Here is a 19003-nt window from a genome sequence, read left to right as displayed (position 1 = left end):
CCCAGCTTCTGCCTTGTCCCTTATCTCTTCCCAGCATCTCCTAGCTAACTCGCTACCCTCCCCTCTCTCTAGCTTCCTTTCAAAATTCCATGTCCTTCTCCCTGCCCTAATCCTTAGTTTCTCCCTCTGTAGTTCCTCCCTTACTAGATATCCCGGTGTTCTCCCATCCACTCCTAATGTCCATCTCAAAAATCTATCCTGTACCGCCTCGACCGCCCTCCACTCCCTCCACCCCCATATCTCCGATGCATACTCTATTACCGTCCATACTAGCCTGTCAAATAACCAAATCCTTTTTTCCCAATCCCTCCCAAACCTTCTTTTTCCTATTCCACATACCTGCCTCATTACTACCCCTGCCTTCCGTACTCTCTCTTTCACCTGTGCTTCCTGTCCCCCATTGCACTTTACTCTATACCCTAAATAGCTGAACTCTTTCACCTCCTCTATCCTTTTCCCTTTCCATCTCCAATCTATGTTTTTCCTTCTGCCGCCTCCTTTCCTAAATCTCATAATCTTTGATTTCCCTACATTTACCGTCAGCCTTTTCCTATCCATATACCTTTCTAACTTCCTAATCATTACCTCCATTTCCTCTTCACTTTCCGCTAGTAACACTATATCATCCACATAAACTAAAGTGCATACCCTTCCACCGGCTAACTCCACCCCCCCAACCCTTCTCCCTCTCCCCATTTCCTCTTCTAAGTCCGCCAGCAGCAGGTTGAACACATGCGGACTGAGCGGACATCCCTGCCTTACCCCCCTCGCTGTCCAAAACGCCTCTCCTAGCTTTCCCCCGCTCCTTACTCGACTCTTTGTTTCCTTGTAAATTTCCTCTATCCTTACCCTTAGCCCTTCCCTCGCCCCTCTCCTTTCCATAGTCTCCCACAGCACCTTCCTGTTCACTGAATCAAAAGCAGCTTTCAGGTCCACAAAAAACGCCACCATCTTTCCCTTATCCTTTCCCACCTGCCTATTGATTAAATAATTAAGTATATATATATTGTCAATGGTGCCCATGCCTTTTCTGAAACCCGTTTGGTTTTGTGGTATCAAGCCCTTTTCTTCTACCTCTCTTTCTAACCTATCCGCTAATGCCATCGCATACACCTTATATAGAGTTGGCATCAAAGTCACCCCCCTATAGTCTTCTACCCTTTTCCCCTCCCCCTTCTTAACTATCGGCGCTATCAATCCCTCCCTCCAATCCTCTGGCCAGCCCTCCCCCACCCAAACTCTGTTACATGTTTTCCATATCCACTGCTCCATTTCTTCCCCCCCATACCTCCATACCTCGCTAACTATTCCATCCCCCCCTGGTGCCTTTCCATCCCTCAGCTTTCCCATCACCTTTTTAATCTCTTCCCTCTGCAGCTCCCCTTCCCCGTCCCCCTTCCTATTTACCGACTCTCCGCCTTCTGTTACCTTGCTTTCTACCCCGCCTAATAATCCCATGAAATACTCCCTCCACTCCTGATCTCCTATTTCTTCATTCACCCTCTTCCACTTCTTTCTTTCCCTATTAACTATCTCCCATTCCTTGCTTTCTGTCTTTGCTTCCGCTGCTTCTTTTATGAATCCCTCATTTTCTTTCTTTTTTCTCTCCTCGCATAGCCTATTATATTACCTTCTTCCCTTTCTATACGCATCCCCTTCCCCCTCCCCCTTTCTCCATTTCCTTAGACTCTGCCTAACTTCCGCTTTTTTTCGCCCACATTCCTCATCCCACTATCCCTTTTTCGCTTCCCTCCCCCTCCTTCCTACATCTAAGGCTCGTCTAAGCTCCCTTATTCTTTTCTCTATCTCTTTCCCTACATCCCCTTCTCCTATCCCCTCCCATTTGACTTCTGTTCTAAACCTCATCCTACCCTCCTCCGTCCAGTCTCCTCTACTAGTTCCCCCTACTCTTTTTCCCTTCCTTGTCCTATCCACTGCCCCCCTCAACCACACTATTACCGGGTGATGATCCGAGTCAACCCTATCCCCAATCTCTATCCTTTTGACCCTATCCCTCACCTCGATGTCTCCTATAGCGTAGTCTATCACTGTCACCCCTGCCCCTCCTACATACGTAAATTCCCCCTCCTCATCCCCCTCTATGTTCCCGTTCATTATTGCCCATCCTGTCTCCTCTAAAAATTGCACCAGCTGCCTACCTTCCGAGTTTATTTTCCTGTCCTTTGATTTCCTACTCCTACTCTCCTCCTCTCCTTCTCCCCAGCATCCTCCCCCCTCCTGCCCTGTCCTGGCATTGAAATCACCCCCCACTAACACTTTTACCCCTCCCTCTATCTCTTCTGCCCGCTCCTTCAATTCCCCTATTTTCTCTTTTAGGTCCCCATTTACGTATATTCCTACTACTACCCATTTTTCCCCCCCTACACTTATTTTCCTTGCTATCATGCCCTCTTTTACCTCTTCCCTCCCTCCCGCCCCACTTACTATCTCCCTTCTTACCCCTGACAGCATTCCGCCTATTGCTCTTCCCTTCCTATTTTTTCTAACCGCATACTGCACTTCCCATTTATACCCTACTGGCAGCTTACTTCTAATCCTTTCCCACCCCTTCTTTTCTATCCATGTCTCCATTAGAAATATTACATCCCACTCCCCTAGCCCCCTACAGAAATCTTCATCCTTTCTCGCGAGCCCCGCCACATTCCAAAAAGCTACTTTCCACCCCTCCCTTTCTGTCTCGCCTACTCCCCTCTCTCTCCTCCTTATCTCCCTCCCCACCTGCCTCTGTCCCCGCCCACTACCCATTCCCCCGACTGCCTTTCCCTACGTACCCTTCCCTGTGCTTCTATACTTCCCTCTTGTCTTTCCTCGCTTGCTGACCTTTCCCTATCGCTTTCCCCTACTTTTCCCCTCCCCTCCCTTTGCCCCCCTTCCCTTGCTCTCCCTGTACCGTCCCTACGCACCTCTCCTATCTCATCCCACTTCCACATTTTCCCTTCTATCCAGATCTTTGCATATCCTATTCTTACTCTGTTTCCCCTTCTCTCCTCAATAGCTGCTATCTCCCTCAACTTCCATTTCATTCTTCTCTCTGCCCAGGTGAGATCCTCGTCTATTCTCTCCTCCCTCCCTTTGAGTAGGCTTTTTCTTCCCATTACCTGCCTCTTTTGCTCCCTATTTCCTAGTCTTGCTATCCATATCCCCTTTTCTCCCCCCTTTTTCGCGCCTACCTCCCACATATCCTTTACCTCGACCTCTACCTTTATCAGCTGCAAAATCTTTTTCAACTCTTCCTTTTCTCTTCCCTTCTCAAGTCTCGCTCCTCTCACTACTATATTTCCCCTTCTTTCTTCCCTTTCTTTCCTCTCTATGGCCCACTCCATCTCTTTTAATCTATCTATTGTTACCTGCGCCACTTCCGCATTCCCCTGTACCTGCCTTTCTCCCCCTCCTTCTGCACTCTTCTTTTCTAATTCTAACAGCCTCTCCTTTACCTTTTCCATCTCCCCCCCTCTCCGCTCTTCTACCTCTTCTAGTCTTTTACCTAGATCCCTTATCATTTCCTTCATCTCCCCCCTCTCTACTTCCCACTGCTCTTCCCTTCTAGTCATTTCGCCTTTAATCTTTTCCATTTCTTCCCTGATCCCCCTTCCCTGCCCTTTGACCTCCTCTAGACCTATCTTTAGCTCTTCCCTAATCAACCTTAGCATATCTTGTATACCCCCTCCCTCTGCCTTCCCTTCCTCCCCTGTCTTACCCTCCGGCGACCGGTGCACTTTCCTGCTTTTCCCAAATACTCTTTCTCTTTCCTGCAACTCGTCTACCTCCTCCTCCCCTTTTTCCCCTTCCTCCTCCCGCTTTCTCTTCCATAAGTCTAGCACCGTCGCCGATCCCAGGCTATGCCTCCTATCCCTCCCTAACGCTGCTACTGCCCCCGGCCTACCTTTCTTTTTCTCCTCCTCTTCCTTGTTCGCCCCTTCTTTTTGGCCACCCGCGTTACTCATACTCTTTCTCTCCTTCACCGCTCCCTACCTTATCTATCCGCCGCCTACCTGTCTACTCTATCCCCCTTCTTACTCCCTAGGTGTCACTGCCTATTCCTATCTTATCCGAATCATTGCCGTCCGCCTGCTCTTTCTGCCTAACCTCAAAACTCTCCCCCTTCTTTCTTTTTCACCGGCCCTTCCCTTCTATCCCTGCCTCCCTATTCCCTTCACCCGACCTCCCGTCTATGTCTTCCCCGCTCCTTCTCTGCCCTATTTCCTTTTCTCCTCACCTTTGCTATCCTGCTAAATTCTCGCCTTTTCTCTCGCACTCTTTCGCACACCTGTCACTCACATTCAAAACGAAAACCGTAACGGAGTCACTACTGGTTTGAAAATGTCACCTCATTTCTGAGCCGTAGATTCCTTGCCCGACTTGAGCAATCTGTATTTTCAACGGCTCGCAGCACCCGCTTGAACGATCTGATGTAGGACATCTTCTTGTTTGGGAATTTCAGAGCTCTGCATGTTGACGCAACTGAGTCTGCAACGGTACTGCGTATCTCGCTTGGAAACGTAAGATTTTATTACTTCTTCAGGCTGACAAAAGAATCGTATCCCTTACTGTATTCCCTTCGTTGAGCTCACTGTCTTTGTCGATCACCAGAAACCCGTACTTCTCACCGTTACAGCATGCGGAGCACACATCTTTAAACTCTGTGTACGACATACCTGTGTTCACATGGTCGTTGTAAACATGTCTGTGTTTCATGTCGTCTTGTTTGAATAACACGAGTAAGTTTACGTTGTCGCGCACGAGATGTTTGGGAATATGCGCGTACGTTTGACAGACATAGTAACAGTCAACGACGTGATGTCTACCCATGCAAAAGTAGGTTCTTATATTACATATTATTATAACTATAACTATAACAAGACACATCGTTAGATACGATTATTGATTTGGGCCGTGCTTCTTCCGGTGTAATCACTTGTTTACGCTCGGTAAACGCAAAATACTCCATATTCTCAACATTGTCCAACAATGGCTTCAACAATTAGTATTTCGGTTGGTTGCGAGATTTTGAGTAGACATAGATATTTTCAAATCTGAGTCCGTTGGGATGGGTTATGAGTGTGAGCAACGCATTAGTTTTACCACAATTCGATGGTCCACAGAATATTGCACGTACACTATTCGGGAGTAATTCACCGTGCCGTTTGTGCCTTTTGAAATTTTGCTCTGAAAGTTTGTCAAAATTCATCACGGGAAGCTGAGTAAGTTGTTTCTCAAACCGCATCTCGGACATGACTGATCGGATTCGCTATACATATCCCGTTTTAAAACACTTCTCTTCGGTCAACGCACGAACATGATCGTGTGCAGAGGTAAACGAAGCAGCAGGCGGCAACATCGTGGCAAGAGTCTGGTGAATAAAATCATCAACATTCCCATGAGGTGTTTTGAAGACCTGTGAAAGAGAGAATAAATAAGGTACGGTGATAATCTACATTCTGTGTAATTTCTACCGAATCCACCACAATCCTCTGTCTTGAAGAAATTTGCCCAACTAATTTTCCTGGCGCCCAATAATACGATTATACGTAATAAAAATTCGGAAAATTCAGTGATGTAGATAGGTACCCATTCGTCCGGATCACGATTTCGTGTTTAGCTGTCGCGTTTTCGATAATTCGTGTTACAAATAATGAACCTAAATCTGACCTTCGTCCGGCAAGATTGTCGATAAAGCAGCAAGATTTTGACCTTCGCCCGATAAGAAGTGTAGGTAAAGCAGTGCGATTTTGACCGTCGACCGATAAAATTTTTGGTATGGTAGCACGTTTTTGATCTTAAATCAGTACGGCAGACTTCGACGTCGTCGCGGAAAAGGGTTCAAGTCTGGGGAGAATGTCAGTAAGTGTCGGTAACAGGAATCTGTAAGTACAACTTTCCGTGTATTGCTACTCGGCTACGAATGTGACCTCGCATGTAGGAACATTTCCGTATAGGCACGGACGAAAACCGCTATTAATTAAAGGATACACTACAGATAGATTCCGCATTAAAGGAGGATCAACGTAAGCCTACGATTCCCGAATCACGATGGATACAAACCGGCTACGGAAATATCGCAAGCGTAGGATTGATTTCGTATAGGTACGGCTCAAAAGGTTATACAAAATTACATGTTTAATCAGATAGGACCGGACTGCTATCGATGGAGGCAACTCAACGTTTCCGGAATAACGACGGATACAAACCAGCTAGGAAAATATCTTAAACGTCATTTTACCCCACTGGTCGAAAATGGTGCACTTTATGGACGTTCCACAGGATTCGAAAATCGAATTTTGCAAGCACATCCGGAAAAAAATGTTTTTCAAAAGATTTCAAAAGCAAGTTTTAATTTTGGTATTTCTCGATAACAAATACCGATTCAGCGAATCCGCGAAAAACGTGTCTGTTTATTTTGGCTTATGAGTACATCAATTTTCTTATTTTTTTTGTTAAAGTAGACCCGCCCTATTGCACGGCTTCTTCTTGTTCTAAAGTGTACATTTTTGGTTGTTTTAGGGGTGTCATTCTCTTTAATTTTTCAAATTATCATCACATTCAGTAATATTCATGCTAACAGCTGATTTGTAGCTCAGACTCCAACTAGCGTAGATTTGCCAGTTTTGATTTACATTTATTTTCACAATCCTTATATTTATATCCGGTGTATATAAGGATAGATAATTTTTGGAATAATGTACAATATAAGCTGACTAGAAAATTTATTCAATTCACTGGTCGAATATAAGTACCGAATCAAAGCATGTGGCATAAATAAATAATAAAAATGAAATTACTTGACCTCATTGAAGAACATTCTCTTTGGATGTATTTTTTTTTTTTTTCGTGACAGTCAGCAGAATTTGCATACAATACAATACAATATAAATGTTATAAATTGCTTAAAATTTACGACAATACAAAACTCTTAAGTACAATGACAATGTACATCTTGGTAATAATACACAAGTGCTAGCTGCACCAAGCAAACAGGATATTGATATCAAAATTAGATGAGGTTGTGTTCCCTCTGTGGATATTCAAAGAACAGCAATATATACTAACAGCTAAGATAGTCTTTTTTCTATTTTTTCTTACACATTTCAATCTATGAACATGCGAAGGCAATGATTTGCAGGTATCTCAAATATCGAATGGCGAAATTTGTAGAATACTTTATAATTGTTTCAGACAAAATCCATCAGTAAGTGAACCCACTCAATGTGTCAAAACACATGCTACAATTAACTAATTCCCAAAGCGATATCGAAATGTTTTCACATTTCGGTACAGGTAAGATTAACATAAACGGGCTAGCCATGAACTGTAGCAACGAAGTTTTGTTTAAAAAATTTTGCTCCATACATATGAAATTTTATTTCAGAAACTTAAAAACAGTATTTGCAAACAACCGAATATAACAGAATACGATGGTGCCTTCTTCCACAATCCGAGTGTGCTGTCAAAGTCTTCCTTTGGTGGGTTTCCAAGTAATAAGAATAAAAAGAACCCGTATGTTGGATTGTGTTTATCAAACACACGTTGTAAAATCAGAGATTTTCAATACGTTTTCTCTCATCTTTCGTTACAAAATTTAAGTGACCTCAGTTTCTTCAATTAATGGTGAGAAATAAGTACTCTAACTAATAATAAAAACAAAATAATCACTCAAATATGTTAGAGTTATTATTTTCATTCGTAGGTATTGCAAGCTGTTACAATTACATACGGGGTAGTCTACACGAGGCTGAAGCTGGCAACCATAAGTAACAGCCAAACGTTGTAATATTCATTGAAATAAGGCAGTGAAGCCCGAAAGTCAAAATTTTGTGAAATACTTGAGCTCTCCATACTTTTATGGAATTATGAGAATAAATCTAAAATGCATTTTTCTACTTTCAAAAAATTTAACACGTTTGACTGCTAACTTATATGTTACTTATATGATAGCCTCAGCTTTATATAGTCCACCTCTATTAAAGATTTTTGTCAACCTCCGTTTCGGAGATACTGAATTACAACTTTTTGATATATAAATTTCTAAAACGATTGTATTTCAGAATTAAAGGGTTGTACGGTAAAACTGTTGGCCACAAGAACGTTCGCTGGTTATCCCACCTATATGAATAAATTTTTACAAATTCATGGACTAATAGAACAGACGATTATGAAAACATAATTATAAAATCCGTTTAAAAAAAAGATGGTTTGAGTCTTTATTTACAAAATCCAACATTTTAAAAACAGATGAGGACTTTCAATTCTTGAAGAAATGAATTCTTTAGTGAATTTTAGTAAATGTATTGAAAAATCTACGATTTATATTATATTATATTTATTTATGAAAGTAAATTATAAAATTAATAATTCATGATTCAGTTTACCACATAAAATAATTTAATTCAATTTCAACAATTGGTAAATTAATTTATGAAATAAATATATTATACCTAATATATTATAAACTGTCGATTTTTTCTCTAGTATTTATTCCAAGTATTGCAAGTTTTCGATCGTTCTTAAAACCCTGTAACTTCTAAACAGAGGCCCAAACCATCTCGTACAAAGTATTGAAAGTTTCAGGTCCAGTCACAGAATTTCATATAGAAATATGTAAATTTGAAAAATGTAGTTGTTTGCAAAATCAGATTTTTTATTTGTTTTGTTTATAAAGATCTATTCTATAGTTCCAAAAGATTGTAAAAATTTATTCGCATGGATGAGATGAAAGGCCGTTTTTTTTTTGTGGTATTGAATTTTTACCGTACAACCTTTTAATTTCAAAGTACGATCGTTTAAAAAATTTGATTACACAATGTCCAAATTCGGTAGCTTCGAAACTAAGACTGACAACCAAGTGTAATAATTCATAAAATTTGTCACAGTGGATAGAATATCACGATTAATTGGTGGGCAAATCTAAAGGGGTGAGGATCGGATCCCGTTCAAGTTGACGTGGACTACCCCATATGTCATTTTTCTTAATATACAGCTGCTGTATTACATTCAATTCAAATAGTATAAAATTATAAATGTGTACACATAGATAGAATTAAAAAATTTTACTTGTACGTATTTAGCAAACCATTAGGCATCATTGTGAAACTTGAATAGAAAATACCTTTTTTGTGTTATGTATTATTTATACTACTTATAACTGACATTCAATAAATATTTCTATAACATCTTAAATAAACATCTAATAAATCAGAATCACCTAAAGCTTTATCGATCGATGATATACCTTTCGAGATATACTTACTTGATTCGATTAAAATACGAGCCAAAACCTACTTAAATTCAAAGAAAATCTTGATGCAGATGTAAAAAAGTCTGAAGAATATTTGCATCAAGAATAAATTATAAATAACTAACAGACATGAGCATATCATCAGGACCTATATAAATTAAAAAACACAACATTTCCAATGTTACATCATTTTGTGCTCGATTAGGATAATATACACGGCATAAAGTGGATGGATACGAATACTGCGCAAGATGGCATTTGATACGAACTCTTGGATTGGGGCCTGCCAATTCCATGAATTGGTCATGGCCTGTGTAACTCATACTTCGATTATTTCTACTGTTTTCGAAAGTCCATCTTGTCGACACGGTAACTGCAACATCATTTCAATTTAAATATATTACTATTAAGTTCGCTTGTGTTTATATTATAATAACGCTTTCTGTTGTTATTACTAACACACATTTCCTAACGAAAATGACTATCTGTTTTCAAATATATTAAGTAGCGATTCCATTCCTTTCTCTTGACTTGTCATCGTAGTAATAAATTTCATTAAATCTATACGTATGCATATCCGATACTCCTGCTGACAAAGGAAACCTTTGGTTGAAAAAAAAAAACATTAATTGGTGTCCAAATTGTTTTCAATACCTGTAGAGTCAGAAATAACAAAGCTTTAATCCGTTTGCACACAAAAACAATATTTCGGAAATCATATGAAGTATATGAATTTCGATGTCTAAAAGCTGACCAATCCAGCGGGCCATGTACAACAATTATTATCTTATTGTGGCAACAGCAACTGACGTAAAAATTTAGCTCCTCTATTAACCGGCAGTAATTTTTCAAAACAGTTATTATTTAATTAAATGTCAGTCAAACATTCAGCTGAATATTGAACGCCAGTTTGTTTTAGACGCGAGGCCAATTATCAATTAATTAATTGAAGAAACAATAACAAATATTCCGGTATAAATAGAGATTAATATCTCTTCTCCGGGTAATTATCTATGACAGCATAGTCGAAGAAAGCAGTTTCAAAATATCTTCATTGCATATTGGTACGGAATTGTGAGTGTACACTTTTTCAATAAAGCTATTAATTACCATGTGTATTATGTGCATTTAAATATTTTGAATTCAGCATTGGGTTTATAATTAGCTTGAAGCCGTTTTACAAATATTATTTTCGAGGCAATAAAGCACAATAACTAAATCTCATTTTCAAAACAATCACGTAGAAGGCCAAGAGATAATTGCATCAGTATATAACTACAAACATGATATGAAGGCAGTTATGTCAAGTTTGAGACGTGTTATACTAAACTCTGGATATGTTTTCAAGATCAAAATACAATTACATTAGTGAAAAAGATTTTTCCAGTAGTAAAGTAAGCATGGCAGATTCTAGTAATGTATTGTCACAATTTTCTCAAGCCTACGTCGATTATTTTTTTAATGCACTGTGCTTTTTTGAGCCGCATTGTACGGATATCGATAATACAATAAATATGTCTAATAACTTTAAAAATTGACCTAGAAGGATATGAACGCAGTAGATGGATACCACTGTCATTCATCAGCGTGCAGGCTTACTTAGTCCATTAATAGGCTGGTTACATTTACACTGCTCAGTGCCGGCTGCATTAGAATGGACCCGTGATGTGATATGAGGTAAAGAACCTAATAGATTAGGTCCACGAAGAGTTCCCGCAAACCCACTCCTGCCTAGAAAGCTGTGTGCGCAGTTATACAGTCGTGTTTGCAGTATTAGTACATCATCCAGATCTTCTTCCCTGCACCACAAATAATTCATAATTGTTACTTTGGCGAACATACGTACATCATACATTGCTTCGATCTTTCGAAAGTTATTTGAAGAATAATCCTTCATGCATGAGTAATAATCATATGATGTGAAGTAATTAACTATAAGTTATTATTTTTTCCATTTGGTTATTGAACCGACCGATCCAAAGCATACTCTAGCCAGATAAGGGGGAATTCACGGTCCACGGTGACGAAAAAATAAGCATTTGGATGCCATTAAAGCATGCTTCGAGAACATAAGTGTAAAAATTTTCAATGTTACATCCCTTCCTGGTCAGAGTTACAGCGAAAACCTTTCTTTTTTTCATAGGCGCATATATACCTCTCACAGAATTATCTACTGATCTTGATATAAAAAATTCGTATTTTTTTAGAAATTTTTCCGCACACCACCCTTATGTCGAATAAATTTCTGAGTATCTCAAATCCGCATTTCTCACAAGCCAGACTATACTCACTTCTACATTTATATTTATAAATGAATTCTATCAGCATGTATGTTTGACAATAAAACTTTAAGTCTTCAGAAGGTATTCATTTTCAAACACACCTTGGAGTATAAGTATGTACTTATGTATCACGAGTTACAGTTCAAAATCTGTTATTGTGATGCGTATTGCGTTTTAAAATTATGTGAATGTTTCAATTTTGAAAATATTCTATGAAATCATTCATATACGGGCTACATTTCCCTTCAATTCGGCCGCTTGCAGACCCTTACCACCTCAGATTTAATGCATAAGCTTTTTTTTATTATTTTCCTAGTTCTAAGACACTTTGACCATTTTTCAAAATTATTTTGGTCTTACACTTTCAATTTGTTGAATTTTATTTCAATAGAATAAAATGAGTTGTTTTCAAAATTTCGACTCCGGTTTTAGCCATTATCTATTCTTCATCATAACTCATTGCAAGTTACGCTGAGGACTCCACTCAACCAATATCATAGTCCCAACCAATTAAGTTAAAATCAACAAACGAAAACTTGTAAGTGAAAGCAATTTCTGGAAACAAAAATGGTGTTACGTCCAGCATTCCGACACGTCTTCTCTCATCTTCTTTGACCGTCGCTTACCCCTATCTGCTAACTCTTCTACATCCCTTGCAGTAACGTTATACTCTTCATCTTGTTCTATTTCTATTCAGCCTCACGTTAATTATTACGTACAGAGAGGCTTTAGTTAACCGGTTGAGTGGTAACGAAGCATATATCAATAAAAAAAAGTCGTGCCAAAAGTGGTGATGAAGCATATATCAACATTTTGCAATCATTCCGGCAGAAGACCCTAGAATTGCATGAAAATTGGTATGCCCGGGTTTTTCAGACCGCTGAATCCGAATCTGTACTCAGAATTCACGTCCAAACTATAGGGGGCGCCCTATCAACACTCTGAAATGGCGAAAAAATGGAAGACAGTTTGTCCTTTTAGTTACACAGTATCGTTTACATACAATGGACATGAGAATGGATTCTCGAGGGTTCTCGGGCTCTGTGAATTTGCCTACTATGTCAGAATTGACAAATCCCCAAATTCAAGATAGTGCAGCCAAGATGGCGGACATCGAATTCCAAGAAAAACGAAATTTGCCATGAATTTTGTTACTCGGGGGTTTTTGGGGTCACTGAAACCGAAGCCTGTGTCAGAATTGACAAATTCCCAAATCCAAGATGGCAGAGCTAAGATGGCGGACATGGAATGTCAAAAAAAAAAAACACAGACTTTATCATGAAATTTGTTACTCGGGGGTTTTTGGGGTCGCTGAATCCGAATCCGTTGTCAGAATTAGCCCCATGAAACCGGATAATGTCCCGTATTTTTTCTATGAGAGCGACAGTAGTGAGGGTACGCCATCTAGCGGGCGTGAAAATAACCAGCTTCCTCGAAAACACCCGGGTGAAAAGACTGTTGGGAACAACTTCGTGTTTCGGTTTTGGTTTCGAAATTTCGTGTGCGCCTTTGTCGGGCGCTCCATCTTGAATCTGCCACCTTGGATTTGGGCTTTGATCAATTGTGACACCCGATTTGGTTTCAGCGACTGCGAAAACCCGCCAAGTAACCAAATTCATGTCAGAATCTTTTTTTTTTTTTTTTTGCATTCCATGTCCGCCATCTTGAATTTAGGAATTGGCCAATTCTGACACCGGATTCGGTTTCAACGACCCCAAAAACCCCCGAGTACTAAAATTCATTTCAGAATCGTTTTTTTTTTTGGCATTCCGTCTTCGCCATCTTGAATCTGCCACCTTGGATTTGGGCTTTGAAAATTCTGACACCGGATTTAGTTTCAGCGACCTCAAAAATCCCCGAGTGATGAAATTCATTTCAAAATCGTTTTTTTTTTTGGCATTCCATCTCCGCCACCTTGGCTCCGCCATCTTGGATTTGGGAATTGGCCAATTCTGACACCGGGTTCGGTTTCAGCGACCCCAAAAACGCCCGAGTAATGAAATTCATTTCAAAATCGTTGTTTTTGGCATTCCATCTCCGCCATCTTGGCTCCGTCATCTTGGATTTAGGAATTGGCCAATTCTGACACCGGATTCGGTTTTAGCGACCGCAAAAATCCCCGAGTAATGAAATTCAGCCATTTATTCGCAAACCTGTGTCGTACCACTTTTGGAGCTGCTGCTCGTCAAAAGCCCTACCATTCAACCGGTTAAGTGATTCATCCGTCACGCGACTGAGATTCCTGGAAATCAATAACCGTAATATTAAAGCGATAATGATATCTCTCGCTCTGCCGACATAATCGTAAAGTTCGCCGAGTATGAGTTGAGAGGTGTGAAGGTTGAATGCGTGTAAAACAAAGGATTGACACGACGATGTACTTTGTGATTCGCGAGACTGAACAACCAGTATCGGATATCAGAATTCAGTAGTTTCCTCTACATCGTTGTGAGTAACATAGCAAGGCGGGTTCTACTTACAGATTTCTGTTACCGACACTTACCGACATTCTCCCCAGACTCAAACCCTTTACCGCGATGACGTCACAGTCTGTCGTACCGACTTGAGGTCTAAACCATGCAACCTTACCGACAGTCGTATCGGTCGACGGTGAAAATCGCACTGCTTTACCAACAATTCTCATGGGTCGAAGGTCAAAATCGTGCTGTTTTACCGACAATCTTACTGACCGAAGGTCAAAGTCTGTATGTCGTGCTCGTCAGCCAACGGTAGAGGGTGCAGCGGGGGCGAGAACTTTTCTACCGTCCCGCATTCTTTTCCCACGATAAGACTGCTGATGTGTAACATTGACCACTTCAAATTCCTGTCCCACGATAGGACTGCTGATGTGTAACATCAACCACCCCTACATTCGTTTCCCACGTTCTAACCACGTGACATTCCAAATTTAATAGTTCCGAGAATTGTTTTTTATCCACTCGGATATTGCTGATGTGTAACATCAACCACCTCACATTTCTTTCCCACGTTATCAACCACGCGACATTCCAAAATTGATGGGTCTGAGAATTGTTTTTCACTCACTCGGATGTCGGTTTGATATCAACCACGTGAAATTTTTTTGGCTTGTAACTGTCATGTGAACTCAACGATGAATTTTGAACGGGTTCAGTCGGGACCTGAGTGCAAGGTCAACCGATAGCCGCGGTACATTCAGATCCAAGGATCAGCGGTGTTAGGCTACTATGGCACTTAAAATGCTAAAAGGTGCGCGCGCATACACAAACATACGTACAGCTGCCCTATAAAAGGGATGGTCATCACTGCAAACGATCATTAGGTCTCAACTTGTCAAGTTTACGTGAGGAAAAGCTCAAGATGGAATCCGTGAAGTGTTTGAGATTGATCGATATTACGGAATCGGTGTAAAAAATCTTGGACAAATCATCATAAACAGCAGAGACTCAGGAATGGATAAAATTTGGAAGTCAGAATATTCGGCTTCTGAACAAAATTTTGCGAAATGTTTCATCGATTGGAGAAAAGATGAGAATTATCACAACGATCGGACTCTTGAAAGCGCTTGCGGAAAAATTCGAACGTCTTCAGAAAACGGGTGGAGGTATGCGAAAAGTAAGGAGAAGCGATCGAGTTCACTGGGAAGATTTGGAATCAAGCTTTCGAGGGGAGAATTCGCACTGGATCCATCGTCAATTTGGAGCATGAAGATGTGAAGAGATTTCTAGAAGACGCAAAGGTACTAGCTGTAACGAGACTAAAAAACGCTTTGAGGAAAGACAGGAGCTTGGAAACCAACGTTATCCTGTCTTGTAAATTTGAAGTTAGAAAAGATGATCACACGGTGAAAGAGATCAAATATTTCAATACGAGGAATGAAATCATCCTCCAGACCACGGATATCAACGAATGGTTCATCGAAAACGCGTCGGAGCGTTTGTTGAAGAAGGTGGAAGCTTTCCAGGAAAAGAATTCAGGCTGGTGGCTGACCGAAATAATCGATTTGACTATGAATATCAACAAGTACGTGCCACTACGAGGCGGTGTGTTCACATACACCCCGTTACCTAAGCATATCAGTGATACGAAGGATGTGGTAAACATCAGGAACAACGACTCTTACTGCTTTCTTTGGTCGGTCACCGCAGCTCTGTTTCCACCCGACAACAACAATCCCAACGCGACCAGCTCGTACCCCCATTTCAGCTCGGTGCTACGGTATGATGGTGTAAAGTTTCCTATGTCTCTAGACAAAAACACCATTTGAAAATTTCAGAAGCTTAACAGTCTTTTAATTAACGTTTATGGAATAGACCAAGGTGATCGGAAAAGAAGTAAAATAGCACCGATTCACCTGAGTCAGAATGAGTCTGATAAACCTGTAATTCATCTTCAAGCGATAGAAACTGAAATCACTGACGATGACGATGATGATGTTGATACGGAAAATTATGGAAAAAATAGAATCTTTCATTTTACTTGTGTTCGAAATCTGTCTCGATTAACAAGTTCTCAAATTTCTAAACATAAACGTCGTACTTGGTTATATGATAGGTGTCTATCACACTTCCAATCTGAAAAGTGTTTGTTCAAGCAAAATGTATATTGCATGAATTTAAACAAAACCAGAGTTATTCTACCTACAGAGGAGGAAAAGATACTAGAATTAAAGAATTTCAAGCACAAAGAAACTGTTCCGTTCTGCGTTTACGCAGACCTAGAAGGTTCATTGCAGCCCACTCTTGAAAGTTTTGGGGAAAATAGAACAATTTATCAGAAGCATCTTCCGTGTAGTATAGCTTATTATTTACAGTGTGCGTTTGACGATTCGCTTTAAAAATTTGAAATTAATCGTGGAGAGACTTGCATTCAATGGTTTGTGAATGAATTAGCGGAATTGGCACATTCGTTAGAAGTTTATTTCAAAACTGTTGTACCGATGGAACCGCTCAGTTCCAATCGAATCAACGAATTTTATTCTACAACAATGTGTTACACTTGTAAAAAACCGTTTACACTCACAGACGTAAAACATCGTGATCACTGCCATTTCACAGGAAAGTACGGTGGTTGCAATCTAAATTACCAAAATTCGCACACTATCCCAGTGATGTTCCACAATTTGTCGAGTTACGATTCACATTTTCTGATCAAAGCACTGGCTACATCGTTCGAGGGCTCAATTGAGCTTCTACCCGTAAACTAAGAAAAGTGCATTTCTCTTACAAAATATGTCAAGGGGACAGATATGAAGTTTAGATTCATGGATTCACACCGTTTCATACCCAGTAGTCTTGAGAAATTAGCAACGTATCTCGGTGATGATCAGAAATCAATCACACGAAAATTTTATCGTAGCTCAGATAAATTTCAGTTATTGACCAGAAAAGGAGGGTTCCCGTACAAATACATAGACAGTTGTGAGAAGCTCAAGGGCAGACGGCTACCATTCAAACAACAATTTTACTCAAAATTAAATGATCGGGATATATCAGACGAAGACTATGCACATGCATGTGAAGTTTGGCAAACTTTTAACGTTCAAACTTTGGGAGATTATTCGGACTTGTATTTACAGACGGACGTGTTTTTACTAACCGACGTTTTTCAAAACTATCGACAGAGCTGTTGGACAACGTACAACCTGGACCCGATACGTTATTACATCGCGCCCGGTCTGTCGTTTGATGCGATGTTAAAGTGTACCGACATCGAGCTCGAGCTTCTCACCGACATAGATATGGTTATGTTTATTGAAAGAGGTATTCGTGGTGGTGTGTCACAGTGCTCGAACAGATACGCAAAGGCTAACAACAGGTACGTGGGAGAGGAATTCGATCCTGAGGTCGAAGAATCTTATCTCATGTACTTTGACGTTAATAATTTGTACGGTGCTGCTATGAGCTTTGCTCTGCCATACAATTTCTTCGAATTGGTATCAGACTTCGGACAATGCGACGTTCTTACCATCTCGGACAATGCGGAGTTTGTTCACATACTGGAGGTGGATTTGGAATATCCTGAGGGACTGCATAAAATTCATAAAGATTTACCACTGTGTCTGGAGCACTATATACCTCCGATCTTGGATAGAAATCAACCGAAATTGACGCCCACGCTACTTTTCAAGAAAAACTACGTTGTTCACTATAGCGTTTTGAAACAGCGCTTACAATTAGGCTTAAAATTACTCAAAATTCACAGAGTTCTCAAATTCAGATGAACCCTGTGGCGCAAAAAATACATAGATTTGAATACCGATTTGGGCGAAAAATCTCACAACGAATTTAAGAAAAATTTTTACAAACTGATGAACAACGCAGTTTTTGGCAAAACAATGGAAAATGTAAGGTTGTATAGAGATGTCAGGCTGATTATGCAATGGGATGAAAGATACGGTGCTAGAGCTACTATAGCCAAACCCAATTTTCACAGCTGCACCATTTTCGACAAAGATATAATTATCGTCGGAATGAGTAAGACGAAAGTCAAGTTGAATGAACCATTGTATGCAGGTTTCTCGATCATGGATCAGGCTGAAACATATATCTACGATTTTCATTATAATTATATTGGGCAGAAATTTGGCAACCGAGCGAAATTAATGTATACGGATACCGACAGTTTGATTTACAATTTTACCGTCCCCGATATATACGAACATATTGTTACAAAGGGTAAAATCACCCGTTTTGCCCCCTTTTTAATGATCTAGTAGTCATCATAAATAAAAGACGTTTATAAACCTCTTATGTCTTTCAAAAGAATAAGGTTGCTGCGTCAACCAACATTATTGTAAAAACAGATTTGTTTCAGACTTAAAACGAGAAACACATATTCCGCAATTAAAGCTTTTCCACCACGTTTCATTCACGCTTTTGATTTTGACTTGATAAACAAACTCGCGGATCCATATTGTTAGGTATGGGTAGGGTAAGTAATCAACACTGTCTTGTTACTTATACTAGATTTATTTAACCACAGTTCTGTTACGGCGGTGCCGGAGCGCCTGTGTACTGGCCTGGGGTCAGTACGCAACTGCCTAACGTGAGAGCGCTGTCTTAGAGTAGCGAGTGCGCTACTAGCCGTATCGCACGTATTCACCTATGGGTATTAATACTATCATAGGTGAATACATAACACATATTTATTTCAGTAACGTCAAAGAACGTTACAATATGAAGGAGGACTTGTATAAATTCGATACGTCTGATTATCCGCTTGACAACGTTCATGGAATGCCTCTAGCAAACAAAAAAGTTCTCCGCTTGATGAAAGATGAGAATAACGGAAAAATAATGCTGGAATTTGTAGGATTAAAAGCTAAATGGTACGCACTCCGAGTCTTGGGAGATGAGAAAGACAATAAATGTGCCAAAGGTGTCAAAGCATCAGCGTTGAGAAAAGTAACTTTGAACGATTATTCGGAATGTGTTTTGAAACGTGAAAATTTGTCTACAAATCAGCATTTGATATTAAGTCAAAAGCA

The 19003-nt window shown here is 40.1% G+C and overlaps 1 protein-coding gene across 2 annotated transcripts in view; it reads right to left on the bottom strand.

The window, feature by feature from the left end:
* Positions 1 to 19003, bottom strand: part of LOC124303326 (tubulin polyglutamylase TTLL5) — a 282756-nt gene that overhangs the window by 12980 nt on the left and 250773 nt on the right. Inside the window, exon 15 of one of the 2 annotated variants that reach the window (XM_046760407.1) lies at positions 6780 to 11052. The exons of the other annotated variant lie outside the window; for it this stretch is intronic. Within the exon in view, the coding sequence (XP_046616363.1) occupies positions 10836 to 11052 (217 nt within the window). The 3' untranslated portion in view covers positions 6780 to 10835. Of the gene's footprint in view, positions 1 to 6779; positions 11053 to 19003 lie in introns of those variants that run through there. 2 annotated transcript variants of the gene reach the window in all.

The sequence above is a fragment of the Neodiprion virginianus genome, chromosome 4 (genome assembly GCF_021901495.1).
Source record: "Neodiprion virginianus isolate iyNeoVirg1 chromosome 4, iyNeoVirg1.1, whole genome shotgun sequence".
Lineage (NCBI taxonomy): Eukaryota > Metazoa > Arthropoda > Insecta > Hymenoptera > Diprionidae > Neodiprion > Neodiprion virginianus.
The sequence above is the reverse complement of the archived record's forward strand: the minus strand, read 5'-3'. Positions and strand labels throughout refer to the sequence as shown.